This window comes from Lynx rufus, unplaced genomic scaffold, assembly GCF_022079265.1.
Source record: "Lynx rufus isolate CCGP_SWC_20201006 ecotype Redwood Valley unplaced genomic scaffold, mLynRuf1.p SCAF_7, whole genome shotgun sequence".
In the NCBI taxonomy this organism is placed as follows: domain Eukaryota; kingdom Metazoa; phylum Chordata; class Mammalia; order Carnivora; family Felidae; genus Lynx; species Lynx rufus.
In genome coordinates, this window is record NW_025814889.1 from 24,928,057 (window position 1) to 24,942,142 (window position 14,086).

General features: G+C 37.6%; 1 protein-coding gene across 9 annotated transcripts in view; it reads left to right on the plus strand.

Moving 5' to 3' along the window:
• The window catches only part of ANKRD26 (ankyrin repeat domain containing 26), a 113,013-nt gene that overhangs the window by 26,856 nt on the left and 72,071 nt on the right, over window positions 1-14,086 (plus strand). For all 9 annotated transcript variants that reach the window (XM_047065012.1, XM_047065017.1, XM_047065020.1 and 6 more), the window contains 3 exons: window positions 9,197-9,269; window positions 12,152-12,212; window positions 12,321-12,523. In XM_047065012.1, the coding sequence (XP_046920968.1) occupies window positions 9,197-9,269; window positions 12,152-12,212; window positions 12,321-12,523 (337 nt within the window). The remainder of the gene's footprint in view (window positions 1-9,196; window positions 9,270-12,151; window positions 12,213-12,320; window positions 12,524-14,086) is intronic.

Genomic DNA, 14,086 nt, shown 5'->3' on the forward strand with positions numbered 1-14,086 from the left:
CCTCCTGCTTTGGTCTTCTTCTTCAAAATTCCTTTGGCTATTCGGGGCCTTTTGTGGTTCCATATGAATTTTAGGATTGCTTGTTCTAGTTTCGAGAAGAATGCTGGTGCAATTTTGATTGGGATTGCATTGAATGTGTAGATAGCTTTGGGTAGTATTGACATTTTGACAATATTTATTCTTCCAATCCATGAGCAGGGAATGTCTTTCCATTTCTTTAAATCTTCTTCAATTACCTTCATAAGTTTTCTTATAGTTTTCAGCATACAGATCTTTTACATCTTTGGTTAGATTTATTCCTAGGTATTTTATGCTTCTTGGTGCAATTGTGAATGGGATCAGTTTCTTTATTTGTCTTTCTGTTGCTTCATTGTTAGTGTATAAGAATGCAACTGATTTCTGTACATTGATTTTGTATCCTGCAACTTTGCTGAATTCATGTATCAGTTGTAGCAGACTTTTGGTGGAGTCTATCGGATTTTCCATGTATAATATCATGTCATCTGCAAAAAGCGAAAGCTTGACTTCATCTTTGCCAATTTTGATGCCTTTGATTCCTTTTGTTGTCTGATTGCTGATGCTAGAGCTTCCAACACTATGTTAAACAACATAGTGGGCTTTTCATAAATGGCTTTTATGATGTTTAAGTATGTTCCTTCTGTCCCGACTTTCTCAAGGGTTTTTATTAAGAAAGGGTGCTGGATTTTGTCAAAGGCCTTTTCTGCATCGATTGACAGGATCATATGGTTCTTATCTTTTCTTTTGTTAATGTGATGTATCACGTTGATTGATTTGCGAATGTTGAACCAGCCCTGCATCCCAGGAATGAATCCCACTTGATCATGGTGAATAATTCTTTTTATATGCTGTTGAATTTGATTTGCTAGTATCTTATTGAGAATTTTTGCATCCATATTCATCAGGGATATTGGTCTGTAGTTCACTTTTTTTATTGGGTCTCTGTCTGGTTTAGGAATCAAAGTAATACTGGCTTCATAGAATGAGTCTGGAAGTTTTCCTTCCCTTTCTATTTCTTGGAATAGCTTGAGAAGGATAGGTATTATCTCTGCTTTAAACGTCTGGTAGAACTCCCCTGGGAAGCCATCTGGTCCTGGACTCTTATTTGTTGGGAGATTTTTGATAACCGATTCAATTTTTTCGCTGGTTATGCGTCTGTTCAAGTTTTCTATTTCCTCCTGATTTTTGGAAGAGTGTGGGTGTTTAGGAATTTGTCCATTTCTTCCAGGTTGTCCAATTTGTTGGCATATAATTTTTCATAGTATTCCCTGATAATTTTTGTATCTCTGAGGGATTGGTTGTAATAATTCCATTTTCATTCATGATTTTATCTATTTGGGTCATCTCCCTTTTCTTTTTGAGAAGCCTGGCTAGAGGTTTGTCAATTTTGTTTATTTTTTCAAAAAACCAACTCTTGGTTTCGTTGATCTGCTCTACAGTTTTTTTAGATTCTATATTGTTTATTTCTGCTCTGATCTTTATTATTTCTCTTCTTCTGCTGGGTTTAGGCTGCCTTTGCTGTTCTGCTTCTATTTCCTTTAGGTGTGCTGTTAGATTTTGTATTTGGGATTTTTCTTGTTTCTTGAGATAGGCCTGGATTGCAATGTATTTTCCTCTCAGGACTGCCTTCACTGCATCCCACAGCGTTTGGATTGTTGTATTTTCATTTTCGTTTGTTTCCATATATTTTTTAATTTCTTCTCTAATTGCCTGGTTGACCCACTCATTCTTTAGTAGGGTGTTCTTTAACCTCCATGCTTTTGGAGGTTTTCCAGACTTTTTCCTGTGGTTAATTTCAAGCTTCATAGCATTGTGGTCTGAAATTGTGCATGGTATAATTTCAATTCTTGTATACTTATGAAGGGCTGTTTTGTGACCCAGTATATGATCTATCTTGGAGAATGTTCCATGTGCATTCGAGAAGAAAGTATATTCTGTTGCTTTGGGATGCAGAGTTCTAAATATATCTGTCAAGTCCATCTGATCCAGTGTCTCATTCAGGGCCCTTGTTTCTTTATTGACCGTGTGTCTAGATGATCTATCCATTTCTGTAAGTGGAGTGTTAAAGTCTCCTGCATTACCACATTCTTATCAATAAGGTTGCTTATGTTTATGAGTAATTGTTTTATGTATTTGGGGGCTCCGGTATTCGGCGCATAGACATTTATAATTGTTAGCTCTTCCTGATGGATAGACCCTGTGATTATTATATAATGCCCTTCTTCATCTCTTGTTACAGCCTTTAATTTAAAGTCTAGTTTGTCTGATATAAGTATGGCTACTCCAGCTTTCTTTTGGCTTCCAGTAGCATGATAAATAGTTCTCCATCCCCTCACTCTCAATCTAAAGGTGTCCTCAGGTCTAAAATGAGTCTCTTGTAGACAGCAAATAGATGGGTCTTGTTTTTTTATCCATTCTGATACCCTATGTCTTTTGGTTGGCACATTTAATCCATTTACATTCAGTGTTATTATAGAAAGATATGGGTTTAGAGTCATTGTGGTGTCTGTATGTTTTATGCTTGTAGCGATGTCTCTGGTACTTTGTCTCACAGGATCCCCCTTAGGATCTCTTGTAGGGCTGGTTTAGTGGTGACAAATTCCTTCAGTTTTTGTTTATTTGGGAAGACCTTTATCTCTCCTTCTATTCTAAATGACAGACTTGCTGGATAAAGGATTCTCGGCTGCATATTTTTTCTGTTCAGCACATTGAAGATCTCGTGCCAATCCTTTCTGGCCTGCCAAGTTTCAAAAGAGAGATCAGTCACGAGTCTTATAGGTCTCCCTTTATATGTGAGGGCACGTTTATCCCTTGCTCCTTTCAGAATTTTCTCTTTATCCTTGTTTTTTGCCAGTTTCACTATGATATGTCGTGCAGAAGATCGATTCAGGTTACGTCCGAAGGGAGTTCTCTGTGCCTCTTGGATTTCAATGCCTTTTTCCTTCCCCAGTTCAGGGAAGTTCTCAGCTCTTATTTCTTGAAGTACCCCTTCAGCACCTTTCCCTCTCTCTTCCTCCTCTGGGATACCAATTATGCGTATCTTATTTCTTTTTAGTGTATCACTTAGTTCTCTAATTTTCCCCTCATACTCCTGGATTTTTTTATCTCTCTTTTTCTCAGCTTCCTCTTTTCCCATAACTTTATCTTCTAGTTCATGTATTCTCTCCTCTGCCTCTTCAATCCGAGCTGTCGTCGTTTCCATTTTATTTTGCATCTTGTTTAAAGCGTTTTTCAGCTCCTCCTGGCTGTTCCTGAGTCCCTTGATCTCTGTAGCAAGAGATTCTCTGCTGTCCTCTATACTGTTTTCAAGCCCAGTGATTAATTTTATGACTATTATTCTAAATTCACTTTCTGTTATATTATTTAAATCCTTTTTGATCAGTTCATTGGCTGTTGTTATTTCCTGGAGATTCTTTTGAGGGGAATTCTTCCGTTTGGTCATTTTGGATAGTCCCTGGAGTGGTGTGGAACTGCGGGGCACTTCCCCTGTGCTGTTTGAATAACTTGTGTTGGTGGGCGGGGCCGTGGTCAGACCTGATGTCTGCCCCCAGCCCACCGCTGGGACCACAGTCAGACTGGTGTGCGCCTTCTCTTCCCCTCTCCTAGGGGCGGGATTCACTGTGGGGTGGCGTGGCCCATCTGGGCTACTTGCACACTGCCAGGCTTGTGGTGCTGGGGATCTGGCGTATTAGCTGGGGTGGGTAGGCAAGGTGCATGGGGGCAGGAGGGGCAGGCTTAGCTTGCTTCTCCTTAGGTGATCCACTTCAGGAGGGGCCCTGTGGCAGCAGGAGGGAGTCAGACCCACTGCCGGAGGGTTGGCTCCGCAGAAACACAGCGTTGGGTGTTTGCGCAGATCAAGCAAGTTCCCTGGCAGGAACTGGTTCCCTTTGGGATATTGGCTGGGGGATGGGCGAGGGAGATGGCACTGGTGAGCGTCTTTGTTCCCCAACAAACTGAGCTCTGTCTTCCGGGGGCTCAGCAACTCTCCCTCCCTTTGTCCTCCAGACTTCCTGCTTTCCGAGCAGTGCAGAGCTGTTAACTTACAACCTTCCAGTTGTTAAGTCCCGCTTGCTGTCGGAACACACTCCGTTCGGCCCCTCCGCTTTTGCAAGCCAGACTCGGGGGGCTCTGCTTGGCCGGCAGGCTGCCCCTCCGCCCAGGCTCCCTCCCGCCAGTCCGTGCAGCGCGCACCGCCTCTCTCCCCTTCCTACCCTCTTCCGCGGGCCTCTCGTCTGCGCTTGGTTCCGGAGATTCCGTTCTGCGAGTCTTCTGGTGGTTTTCTGGGTTAGTTAGGCAGGTGTAGGTGGAATCTAAGTGATCAGCAGGACGTGTGGTGAGCCCAGCGTCCTCCTACGCCACCATCTTCCACTGCATCGAGGATATTTCTATCTGATCTCTGTTTCCTAACTTCCCAGTCTGGTTTTCCCTTTGGGCTAGTACCCTTGACTAGTTCTAGGAAGCTTTTTCTTTTTTTGTAGACTTTTCCCCATGACTTTTCTGTACTATGTTTTTGCTTTTTTACTTTCTTCTCTGCTTTTCTTGGTATTTCTTTTTTTTCCATTATTTTTTCCACTTCTGCCAACTAAGGACTCTCCATTTTTCCAGAGGCCAAATCAAAAGCACATAGACTCTCAAGATTTAGGGAACCTCAGAGATTAATTCATAAAAATACCCTCTGGTATTTCAACCCATGTTTAACCTCCTTGCCAAATGCTTGTTTTACATGGAGAATTTGAAATTCAAAAGAGATTGAAGTGACCTATTTGGATATGATAAGTGACAGAAATGACATTGAAATTCAGGTTTCTTTCTTTCTTTTTTTCATCTTACAGGCAAATGTTTTAATAATAGAAAGCTTACAGGCAAATGTTTTAATAATAGAAAGCTGTATTCAATGAATACAGTGAAGGAGGGTAAGAATTGAATTAGCAGAGGAGACCAGGTTTCAAGAAGAACAACACTGAGTTGGATAGGAATAAGAGTTTTAGATAAGATGTCAGAATATTAGGGTTTATGCCAAGTTAGATAAAGGTGAATGACAGGAATGAAGGTCCCAGGATTGTGGGAGTTGTTTAGAAAGGCATATTCAAATAGAGAGTTCAAGAGGGTCCTGAACAGGTTTCTGCTTTTGTGTGTGTTGGTTTCATTGAAGGTGTGAGCATACTTCAGATTTTCCGTTGAGAGATTAAAAATCATTTGAGCTGCTGGGAAGAGTCTGTTTACAGCAAATAGAAATATGATATCATCTACCTCCACCCCAACTTAGGGAGGATGGCTTAGATCCTTTCAAGGAATTGAGGGTCGGGGGGGGGGGTGGAGATTCTGAACTATAGAGATGTATGGCCCAAGGCAAGCTGTCTCCTCACTCCACCTCTTTTCCTAAGTCTGTGATGCCCTTCCCATGTACCTGTAGGGCTGGGCAGGGGTAGGACTGACTTGTCAAATCAGTAAGGGAGCTTCATCTGGATAGGTGATAACATGCCCATGTTGAGGTGACTCTGTGGATGACTGATTAGCTTGTTCTCCAGGAGCAGGACATGGCTCCTACCCTCGGTCATTTGAGCCCATCCTTGTTTTAGGAGTCTGTGCCTTCATAGGCTAAAGATTTAAAGGTTGGAGAATGCCACTGAACGGTGCTGAAGAGTGATGTAGGAGTGGGAGCTCATAGGGAAGAAAATATTCAGGCAGCGTATACAGAAATAGAGGCACAACTACCAGGACCATTTTTATAGCAGTCTCTCTCCTTGGGTATCTGAATGCCCCTGAAGGTTTCTAAGGTCTTGCTAGTTATATGGACTTAAATAAAGCAAGACCAGTGTAGGAAAAAAGTTGGACTTGATAATTTTTAATCTTTTAATCTCTGGTTAGTACTTCCACTAATAACATAGAAACTTGTTCTTTAACTTTGGTATATTTACTTAAACTGAGGTCTACTTGACACACAATGTAATAAGTGATTCAACAACTCTGTATGTTACACTATGCTTGCCATAAGTGTAGCTCCCATCTGTTAATGTATAATGCTATTACAATACCAGTGACTATATTCCCTATGCTGTACCTTTGATGCTTGTGATTTACTCTTTCTATAACTGGAAACCTGAACTTCCCTCTCCCCTTCACCCATTTTGTCCATCTCCTAACCTCCCCTCCCTTTGGCAAGTCAATTTTCTGTATTTATGGGTCTATTTCTGCTTTTTCTCTGTTCACTTGTTCCCTTTTTTAGATCCTACATATAAGTGAAATCATATAGGATTTCCGTCTAGGTATATCCATGATGTTGCAGATGGCAAGATCTCATTCTGTTTTATAGCTGCGTAATATTCCATTTGTGTGTGTGTGTGTGTGTGTGTGTGTGTGTGTGTGTGTGTGTGTGCGTGTGTGTGTGTGGTCTGTTCATGTATTGGTGGACACTTGGGTTGCTTCCATATCTTGTCTATTGTAAATAATGCTGCAGTAAAGATAGGGGTGCATATATCTTTTCAAATAAGTATTTTCATTTTCCTTGGGTAAATAAATACCCAGTAGTGGAATTACTGGATCATATGGTATTTCTATTTTTAATCTTGAGGAACCTCCATACTGGTTTTCACAGTGGCTGTCCCAATATACATCCCATCACCAGTGCACAAAGGTTCTTTTTTCTCCACACCCTTACCAACACTTGTTTTTTGCACTTTGAATTTTACCCATTCTGACATGTGTAAGGTGATAAGTCATTGTGGTAACTTTTATACATATAATTTTCAACCATTTCAGAGAATTCCCTCCCTGTCACACTTGGTTATAGAAACTCAGACTGGGCCTTTCCTGGATATTTCACAGGTTAGAAGAGGTGGAGGCAAAATAGATGAGTGAAAGCCTTTTTAAAACAGGGTCCAAATTTTGAACAACCTGTTTGAACAACCTGGAAACTATAAAACACTGATGAAAGAAATTGAAGATGATGGAAAGAAATAGAAAGACATCTGATGCTCATAGATTGGAAGAATACATATTTTTAAACTGTCTACACTACCCAAAGCAATCTAAAGATTTAATGCAATCCCTATCATTTTTCACAGAAGTAGACAAGCAATCCTAAATGTTGTATAGAACCACAAAACACCTTGAGTGGCCAAAGCAATATTGAAAAAGAAAAACTGGAGGTATCACAATCTCAGATTTCAAGTTTTATTCCAAAGCTGTAGTAATTAAAACAGTATGGTTGGTACTGGCATAAAAATAGTCACATAGCTCAATGGAATAGAACCAAAAACCCAGAAATAAATCCACAACTGTATGGGCAGTTAATCTTCAACAAACAGGAAAGACTATCTAGTGGGGGAAAAGGCAGTCTCTTCAATAAATAGTGTTGGTAGAACTGGACAAGCCTCATGCCAAAGAATGAAACTGGACCAATTTCTTTACCATACACAAAAATAAACTCAAAATGAATTAAAGACTTAATATGAGACCTGAAACCATAAAAATCCTTGAAGGGAGCACAGGCCGTCATTTCTCTGACTTTGGCTGTAGCAACATTTTTCTAGTTATGTCTCCTGAGCCAAGGGAAGAAAAGTAACAATAAACTATGGGGACTACATCTAAAGAAAAAAACTTTTGCACAGTGAAGGAAACAGTCAAAACTAAAAGGTACCCTATGGAATGGGACCTATCCAGTAATGGGTTAGTGATCTATCCAGTAATGACCTATTTGCAAATGACCTATCCAGTAATGGGTTAGTTATCAAAATGTATAAAGAATTCATGCAACTCAACATTCTTCCCCCCAAAAAAAGCCCAGTTTACAAATGAGCAGAAGACATAAAGAGACATTTTTCCAAAGACAACACACAGATGGTCAACAGACACATGAAGAGATGCTCCTCAAAACTACAAGGAGTTACCACCTCACACCTGTCCCAGTGGCTAAACTCCGAAACACAAGAAGCAAGTGTTTGCGAGGATGTGGAGACAAAGGAAACCTCTTGCACTGTTGGTGGAAATGCAAATGGCTGCGGCCCCTGTGGAAAACAGTATGGAGGTTCCTCCAAAAATTAAAAGCAGAACTATCTTATGATCCAGTAATTGCACTACTGGATACTAACCAAAAGAATACAAAAACACGAATTCAGTGGGACACTCGTGCCCCTGTATTTATTGTGGCATTATTTACAATAGCCAGCGCAAGTGTCCATTGACAGATTAGTGAATAAAGAAGTTGTGTGTGTGTGTGTGTGTGTGTGTGTGTGCATGTGTGTTGGTGTATGTATATCTATATATATCTATACATATCTATGTATAGATATATACATATATATCTGTATATGTATACCTATATGTATATAGGTTATATATAAGTTATATATATAACTTATAAGATATATAAGTTATACATCATATATATAATATATATTATACCATATATATACACCTTATATATATATATATATATATATATATATATATAAGGTATATATCTATACCTTATAGATCTTCTATATCTATATATATAGATCTTATATAGATCTTATATCTTATATAGATCTTATATCTTATATCTATATATATAGATCTTATATAACTATATGTTACCACATATACATATATATGTATATCTATCTATATATACATATATAGATATGTATAGATATATATATATAGATATACATACACACACACGCACACAATGGAATATTACTCAACCACAAAACAATGAAATCTTGCCATTTGCAGTGATCAGGATGGAGCTTGAGAGTAGTATGCTAAGCAAAATCAGAGAAAGACAAATACCATATGATTTTACTCATGTAGAATTTATAAAACAACAAATGAGCAAAGGGAGAAAAAAAAGGGAGAGACAAACCAAGAAACAGGCTCTTAACTGCAGAGAACAAACAGATGGTTACCAGAGAGGAGGTGAGTGGTGGGAGGGGTGAAATAGGTGATGGGGATGAAGGAGTGCCCTTGTCATGATGAGCACGGGGTGAGTATGGAATTGGTGAATCACTATATTGTACAACTTAAACTAATATAACACTGAATGTTAATATTACTGGAATTAAAATAAAACTTAATGAAAAAACATGCCAAATTTTAATTATATCAAGAAACATCATTTAATAAACAGCTGACCTTTCACTTCAGTTTTTAAAAATAAATGAACATGTTTTTGTTGTATATTTTTGTTCTGAAGGCTTTCTGACAAACCTGGTATTGATGATTCATGGCCTACATCAGATAGCGAAGACTTAGATTTTGGTACCAAGGTAAAGTACTCTCTTGTGAAACTCACTTCCCTGCTCTGAATTTAGTTTTCTCCATTATTTACTCTTAAAATTTAACAGTAGGCTTTTTGTCATCATTTTATGTTTGTAATGGAAAGTTAGCAAGAACAAACCACTTTACAGATAATATGACATGTTGAATTTTTTGTTTTGTTTTGTTTTACTTTGGTAAATAGTAGAGGTGGAGGCTGATAAAAGAATGGGCTGGAAAATATATAATGACCGTAAAATTATATTGGGAAAAGCTTTCCCATAATGGAGAAAATATGACATTTGGTTAAGGATAAGGATTCTTACTGTGATACTAACCTGACTGATAATACTCATGCCTAAATGAAATCTTATTGGATCCAATTATCTATTGTGGGTTTCCTACCCCCCACACCTCCCTCTGGGCACTTTTTTTTTGGTGAGATACAGGATTTTCCTTTGTCTCTATCTTTTGTTCTACATTTAGACTAAAATAATATTAGAAAATGTAGAAATTTAGATGTTTAAGTTATTTCTCAACATTTGTCTTACAAAGGTGTTTCCCTGTATTTTTGAAATAACTCCATGAAGAGTAAGTTAAAATTCTGCATCTACCTGAAGAATACATGTTTTGCTTAAAATAGTAGCTCTATGAGCAGAGGCTCTTCATAGCCAAGTTGTAAAATTTCTAATTTCAGAAATCTTTCATATTCCAGCTTTTAAAAATATCTAGTCCTAGTCCTTGTGTCAGATTCTAAAATTTAAAGTTTCAGACATTTGATATTTATTTAAATGTTCATTTTGAGGCCCCTAAATCATTATAAGCTGCTGGAGGTTAGGAAACATAATTGTGTATCTCCTGGAGCTCCTAGAATAAAGTCTTGCTTGGAAGAAGCAATTTAATATTTTTGAATGTTGAATAAATGAGCAGGGAAATGGAATTCTGTATAATGGAATTTGAAAAGTAACATAATATGCATAATATATAATAATTAAATATGTGAATTTAATAAATAAGGCTTCAATTTATATTCCATTTTAGTGTTTAATATTTATAAACTCAAATGAATTATATTGAGGAAATCAGGAGTTACATAAGAAAGAAGGTTACAGTATATTTTTTAGTATCTTCCAATTGTGAGCTTAGAATTTTAGATAAAAATTCCTCAGCTTTTTTTTTTTTAACCCCATCTTTATCCCATTAGATACATCCTTTGAAGGTATACATTTCTTCCTAGAATTCTCATTCCAAATTCTTTCTCCATATTGAACATTTATGTGTTGGGCACCTTTCTTTTTCTGTTTTTTGTTTGTCTAGTAATAATTTATAGCTTTTAGGAAGTGATAGATGACCACTAATTGAACAATTTATTTTATAGTGAAAAAATTAAATTCTTTATTACAGTATTTACAACCAGATAACTGTAGTGATGAAAGTCAGTATTATTAGGGATATACTATGAATAAAAGCCTCTGTTTTACATACATATTATATATATATAACTTAAAAAGTTTAAAAGAGACTATTGTTCATAGCATATTCGTAATCGTATTTATATACCTGTTGAAAAATACATGTGTTTTCCACTTACCTTATTTTGCTCACATTTTTCCTTTTTTTCCTTGTCTTAATCTCATTCTTGATTGATTGCTCATATTTTATTTTTTTTTCCTTTTTTCCTCTTCTCCCCCATGCTTTTTTATGTATTTTTTATTTCTTTAAAGTTTATTTATTTTGGAGAGAGAGAGAGAGAGACAGAGTGCAAGCAGGGTAGGGGCAGAGACAGAGGGAGACACAGAATCCAAAGCAGGCTCCAGGCTCGGAGCTGTCAACACAGAGCTCATTGTGGGGCTCAAACACACAAACCGTGAGATCATGACCTGAGCTGAAGCTGGATGCTTAACTGACTCAGCCACCTAGGTGTCTCCCCCGCCCCCACCATGCTTTCTTTTAATGGTTTACCCCTACCCTAAATTTCTTTGCAGAAAACATTTCTTTAGTGTCTGTTCTTTTAGTACATCTCTTTCTGTCTCCATTGTCAACATATTTGGTTATGGCATCTATTGTCTGTGTGTGGTTTTCATCCGTGACTCATTGCCCCACAAGGTTTATTATTCTTTTTTTTCTCTTTATTGGGAGGAGCTGAACTAAATTTTGGGGTATTGTTTTTATGTTTTTGGAGAGAGAGAGAGAGAGAGAGAGAGAATGAGCAGGTGCTAGTAGGGAGGTGCAGAAAGAGAGGGAGGGAGAGAATCCCAAGCAGGTTCCGCACTGTCAGCACAGAGCCTGACGTGTGGCTTGAAGCCCACTAACCGTTGAGATCATGACCTGAGCTGAAATCAAAAGTTGGTCACTTTACTTACTGAGCCACCCAGGTGCCCCAGAAGGAGCTAAATTTAAACAGTCATTTTTATCTTTAGGGTTTTGACAAACAGAAGCAACTTAAACTGTTTGCAATTCCAACTTACCTACATAAGATACTACTAAAAAGTGAATTTTTATATTTTCTTTTACAAGAGATAATTCATGGAAATATAAATCATGCAAGTATTTCAAAATGTAACACATTTAAATTTCTTAGTGTTAGTTTTTTAATTTACTTTTAATTACCTAGGGATAAGTTTTTGTTTTAGGTTACTTTGAAAGTATTTGTATAATAATCAGAGGTAAGGAAAGTAACGTTTTGAGACTACCTATGAGATCTCTCGTAATCCTTATCACATGAGAAAATGTCGACTGGTTGTAGGAAATGGCATAACTGAGATTGAATCTACATTTGAATGATTCCAAAGCCTGTGTTCCTTGTGTAATGGTGCTCATTTGGTAATGGTGAATATTACCATTTTATCGAATTGGATTCTTGTAATCCTTAAAGCTATTAATTCTTTTCTAGAATGTCCCGAAACCAAGTGTAGCAAAGCTACTGCATTCTTCTGGGCAATTCATGAAAAACAGTAAGCTATTGGAAGACTTGTATTATTCACTAATTCTTGTCCATTCTTGTGTTATTCACTAATTTGAAGTCACAGATATTTTCATGTCCTCTTTTGTTTTCTACTAAGTGAGAGCAAAACGTGGCTCTGTGAAAGCAGAAGGTGGAACCTTATCTGAGGACAATAATCCTGATTCTGAAAATGAAGATGTGGGTGAAACTCTTTCCAAACCACCAACCAGAGATTATGGCGATTCTCTTCCTATTTTTCCATCAGCTAAATCTCTTCTAAAACCTTCTCTCAAGACGTTGGCTGTCCTTGGTCTTCCAAAGGTGAGTTGTTTTGTTTTATTCTTCCCCCCACCCCCCGCCCCATACCATCCTCTTGCTCCTTGTAATGATGAAAAGGATCTTAGGAAGAAATGGAAGTCCTCAAGATCATAATAGAAAACAGTGTAATGACAACAGAGAGGAAGGTACAGGATTGAGATTTATAAAGGTTGGTGGGAGTAAACAATTCTCTGGTATGCCTTTATGGAAGCAAAGAAGTAGAAGGCAGCTGGAAAGAACAGCTAGATGCATATGAAGATGAGGAGGGAGATGAAGGGGAAGAATTCATTTCAGAGGTGTGAGATGAATTTAAAGTATGAAGAATTGAGAGAAAGTATTATAAAAACACACCAGCAATGGTGGGATTAAGGGGGAGCAGATACTCTTTAAATTATAAAGCATGGGAGAAATTATTTTAAGTGCAAATTAAGAAAAAAAAAAAGCCAGGTAATAAAAAAAAATGCTTAGACTCTTCTGAATGACTTATAGCTGACGTTTGTGAGGAACTGGAAGAAATTTTTGCCCTTACAGTTAAGTTTAATAAAGGTGATATCCTATATTTAGTTTAGCAAAACCTGTGTTTCTAAGGAATGCAAAGTGAAATCTGTTTTAGGCCATACCAGATTTATTGCGAATTTTCAGTTTTTGGCTATTGTCTTTCTTGGGGTTTCTAACTTAACTTACTGTGTGGTATAATCTTGGTATATTTTAGGTCTTTTTGAGTAGAAAGAGAGGAAATAAACGTTTATTCTTTTCATTAAATAAAATTTCTGGTTATGTAAATAAGGTTCTTTATCCATGAAATGAAAAACTAAATTTGAAGCTGCAACACTGAATTTGTTTTTTAGCTTATTTATTTATTTTGAGAGAGACAGCAAGCAGGGTAGGGGCAGGGAGAGAGGGGAGAGACAGAATCCCAAACAGGCTCTTCATTGTCAGCACAGAGCTCGACACATAACTCAGACTCACAAACTGCGAGATGTCGACCTGAGCCCAAATCAAGATGCTGAACTGCCTGAGCTACCCAGGTGCCACTTAAGCTGCAAACTCTTAAAGAAAAAAATATAAAACATGTTTTCTGCATTCTGATTTACCTTTTTTAATTTTAAATTTTCAAATGTTTATTTGAGAGAGAGAGAGAGAGAGAGGCAGAGAGAGAGAGAGAGAGAGAGAGAGAGACAGAGACAGACAGAGAATCCTAAGCAGGCTTTGTGCTGCCAGTGTCGAGCCTGACACAGAGCTTGAATAACCTGAGCCAAAATCAAGTTGGACGCTTAACCAGCTGAGCCACCCAGGTGCCACTCTTTTTTTAATAGTATCTGCATAGAATAGACACATACACACATACCAAATGAATGAACTCAAAATGTATAAATTTTTGTCTAATGTGAACTCTTTGTCATGATAGAATCATAAGGCAGGAAAGGTTGCCACAAGAGTATACAAAATTCTTTCGAGAAGATGATTTTTACTTATTCGAATATCTCAACAATAGATATAATGCCCTTCTGAATCTGTTCATACAGTTTTTGCTTTAAAATCAAGTTTGTCTGATGTAAGTATGGC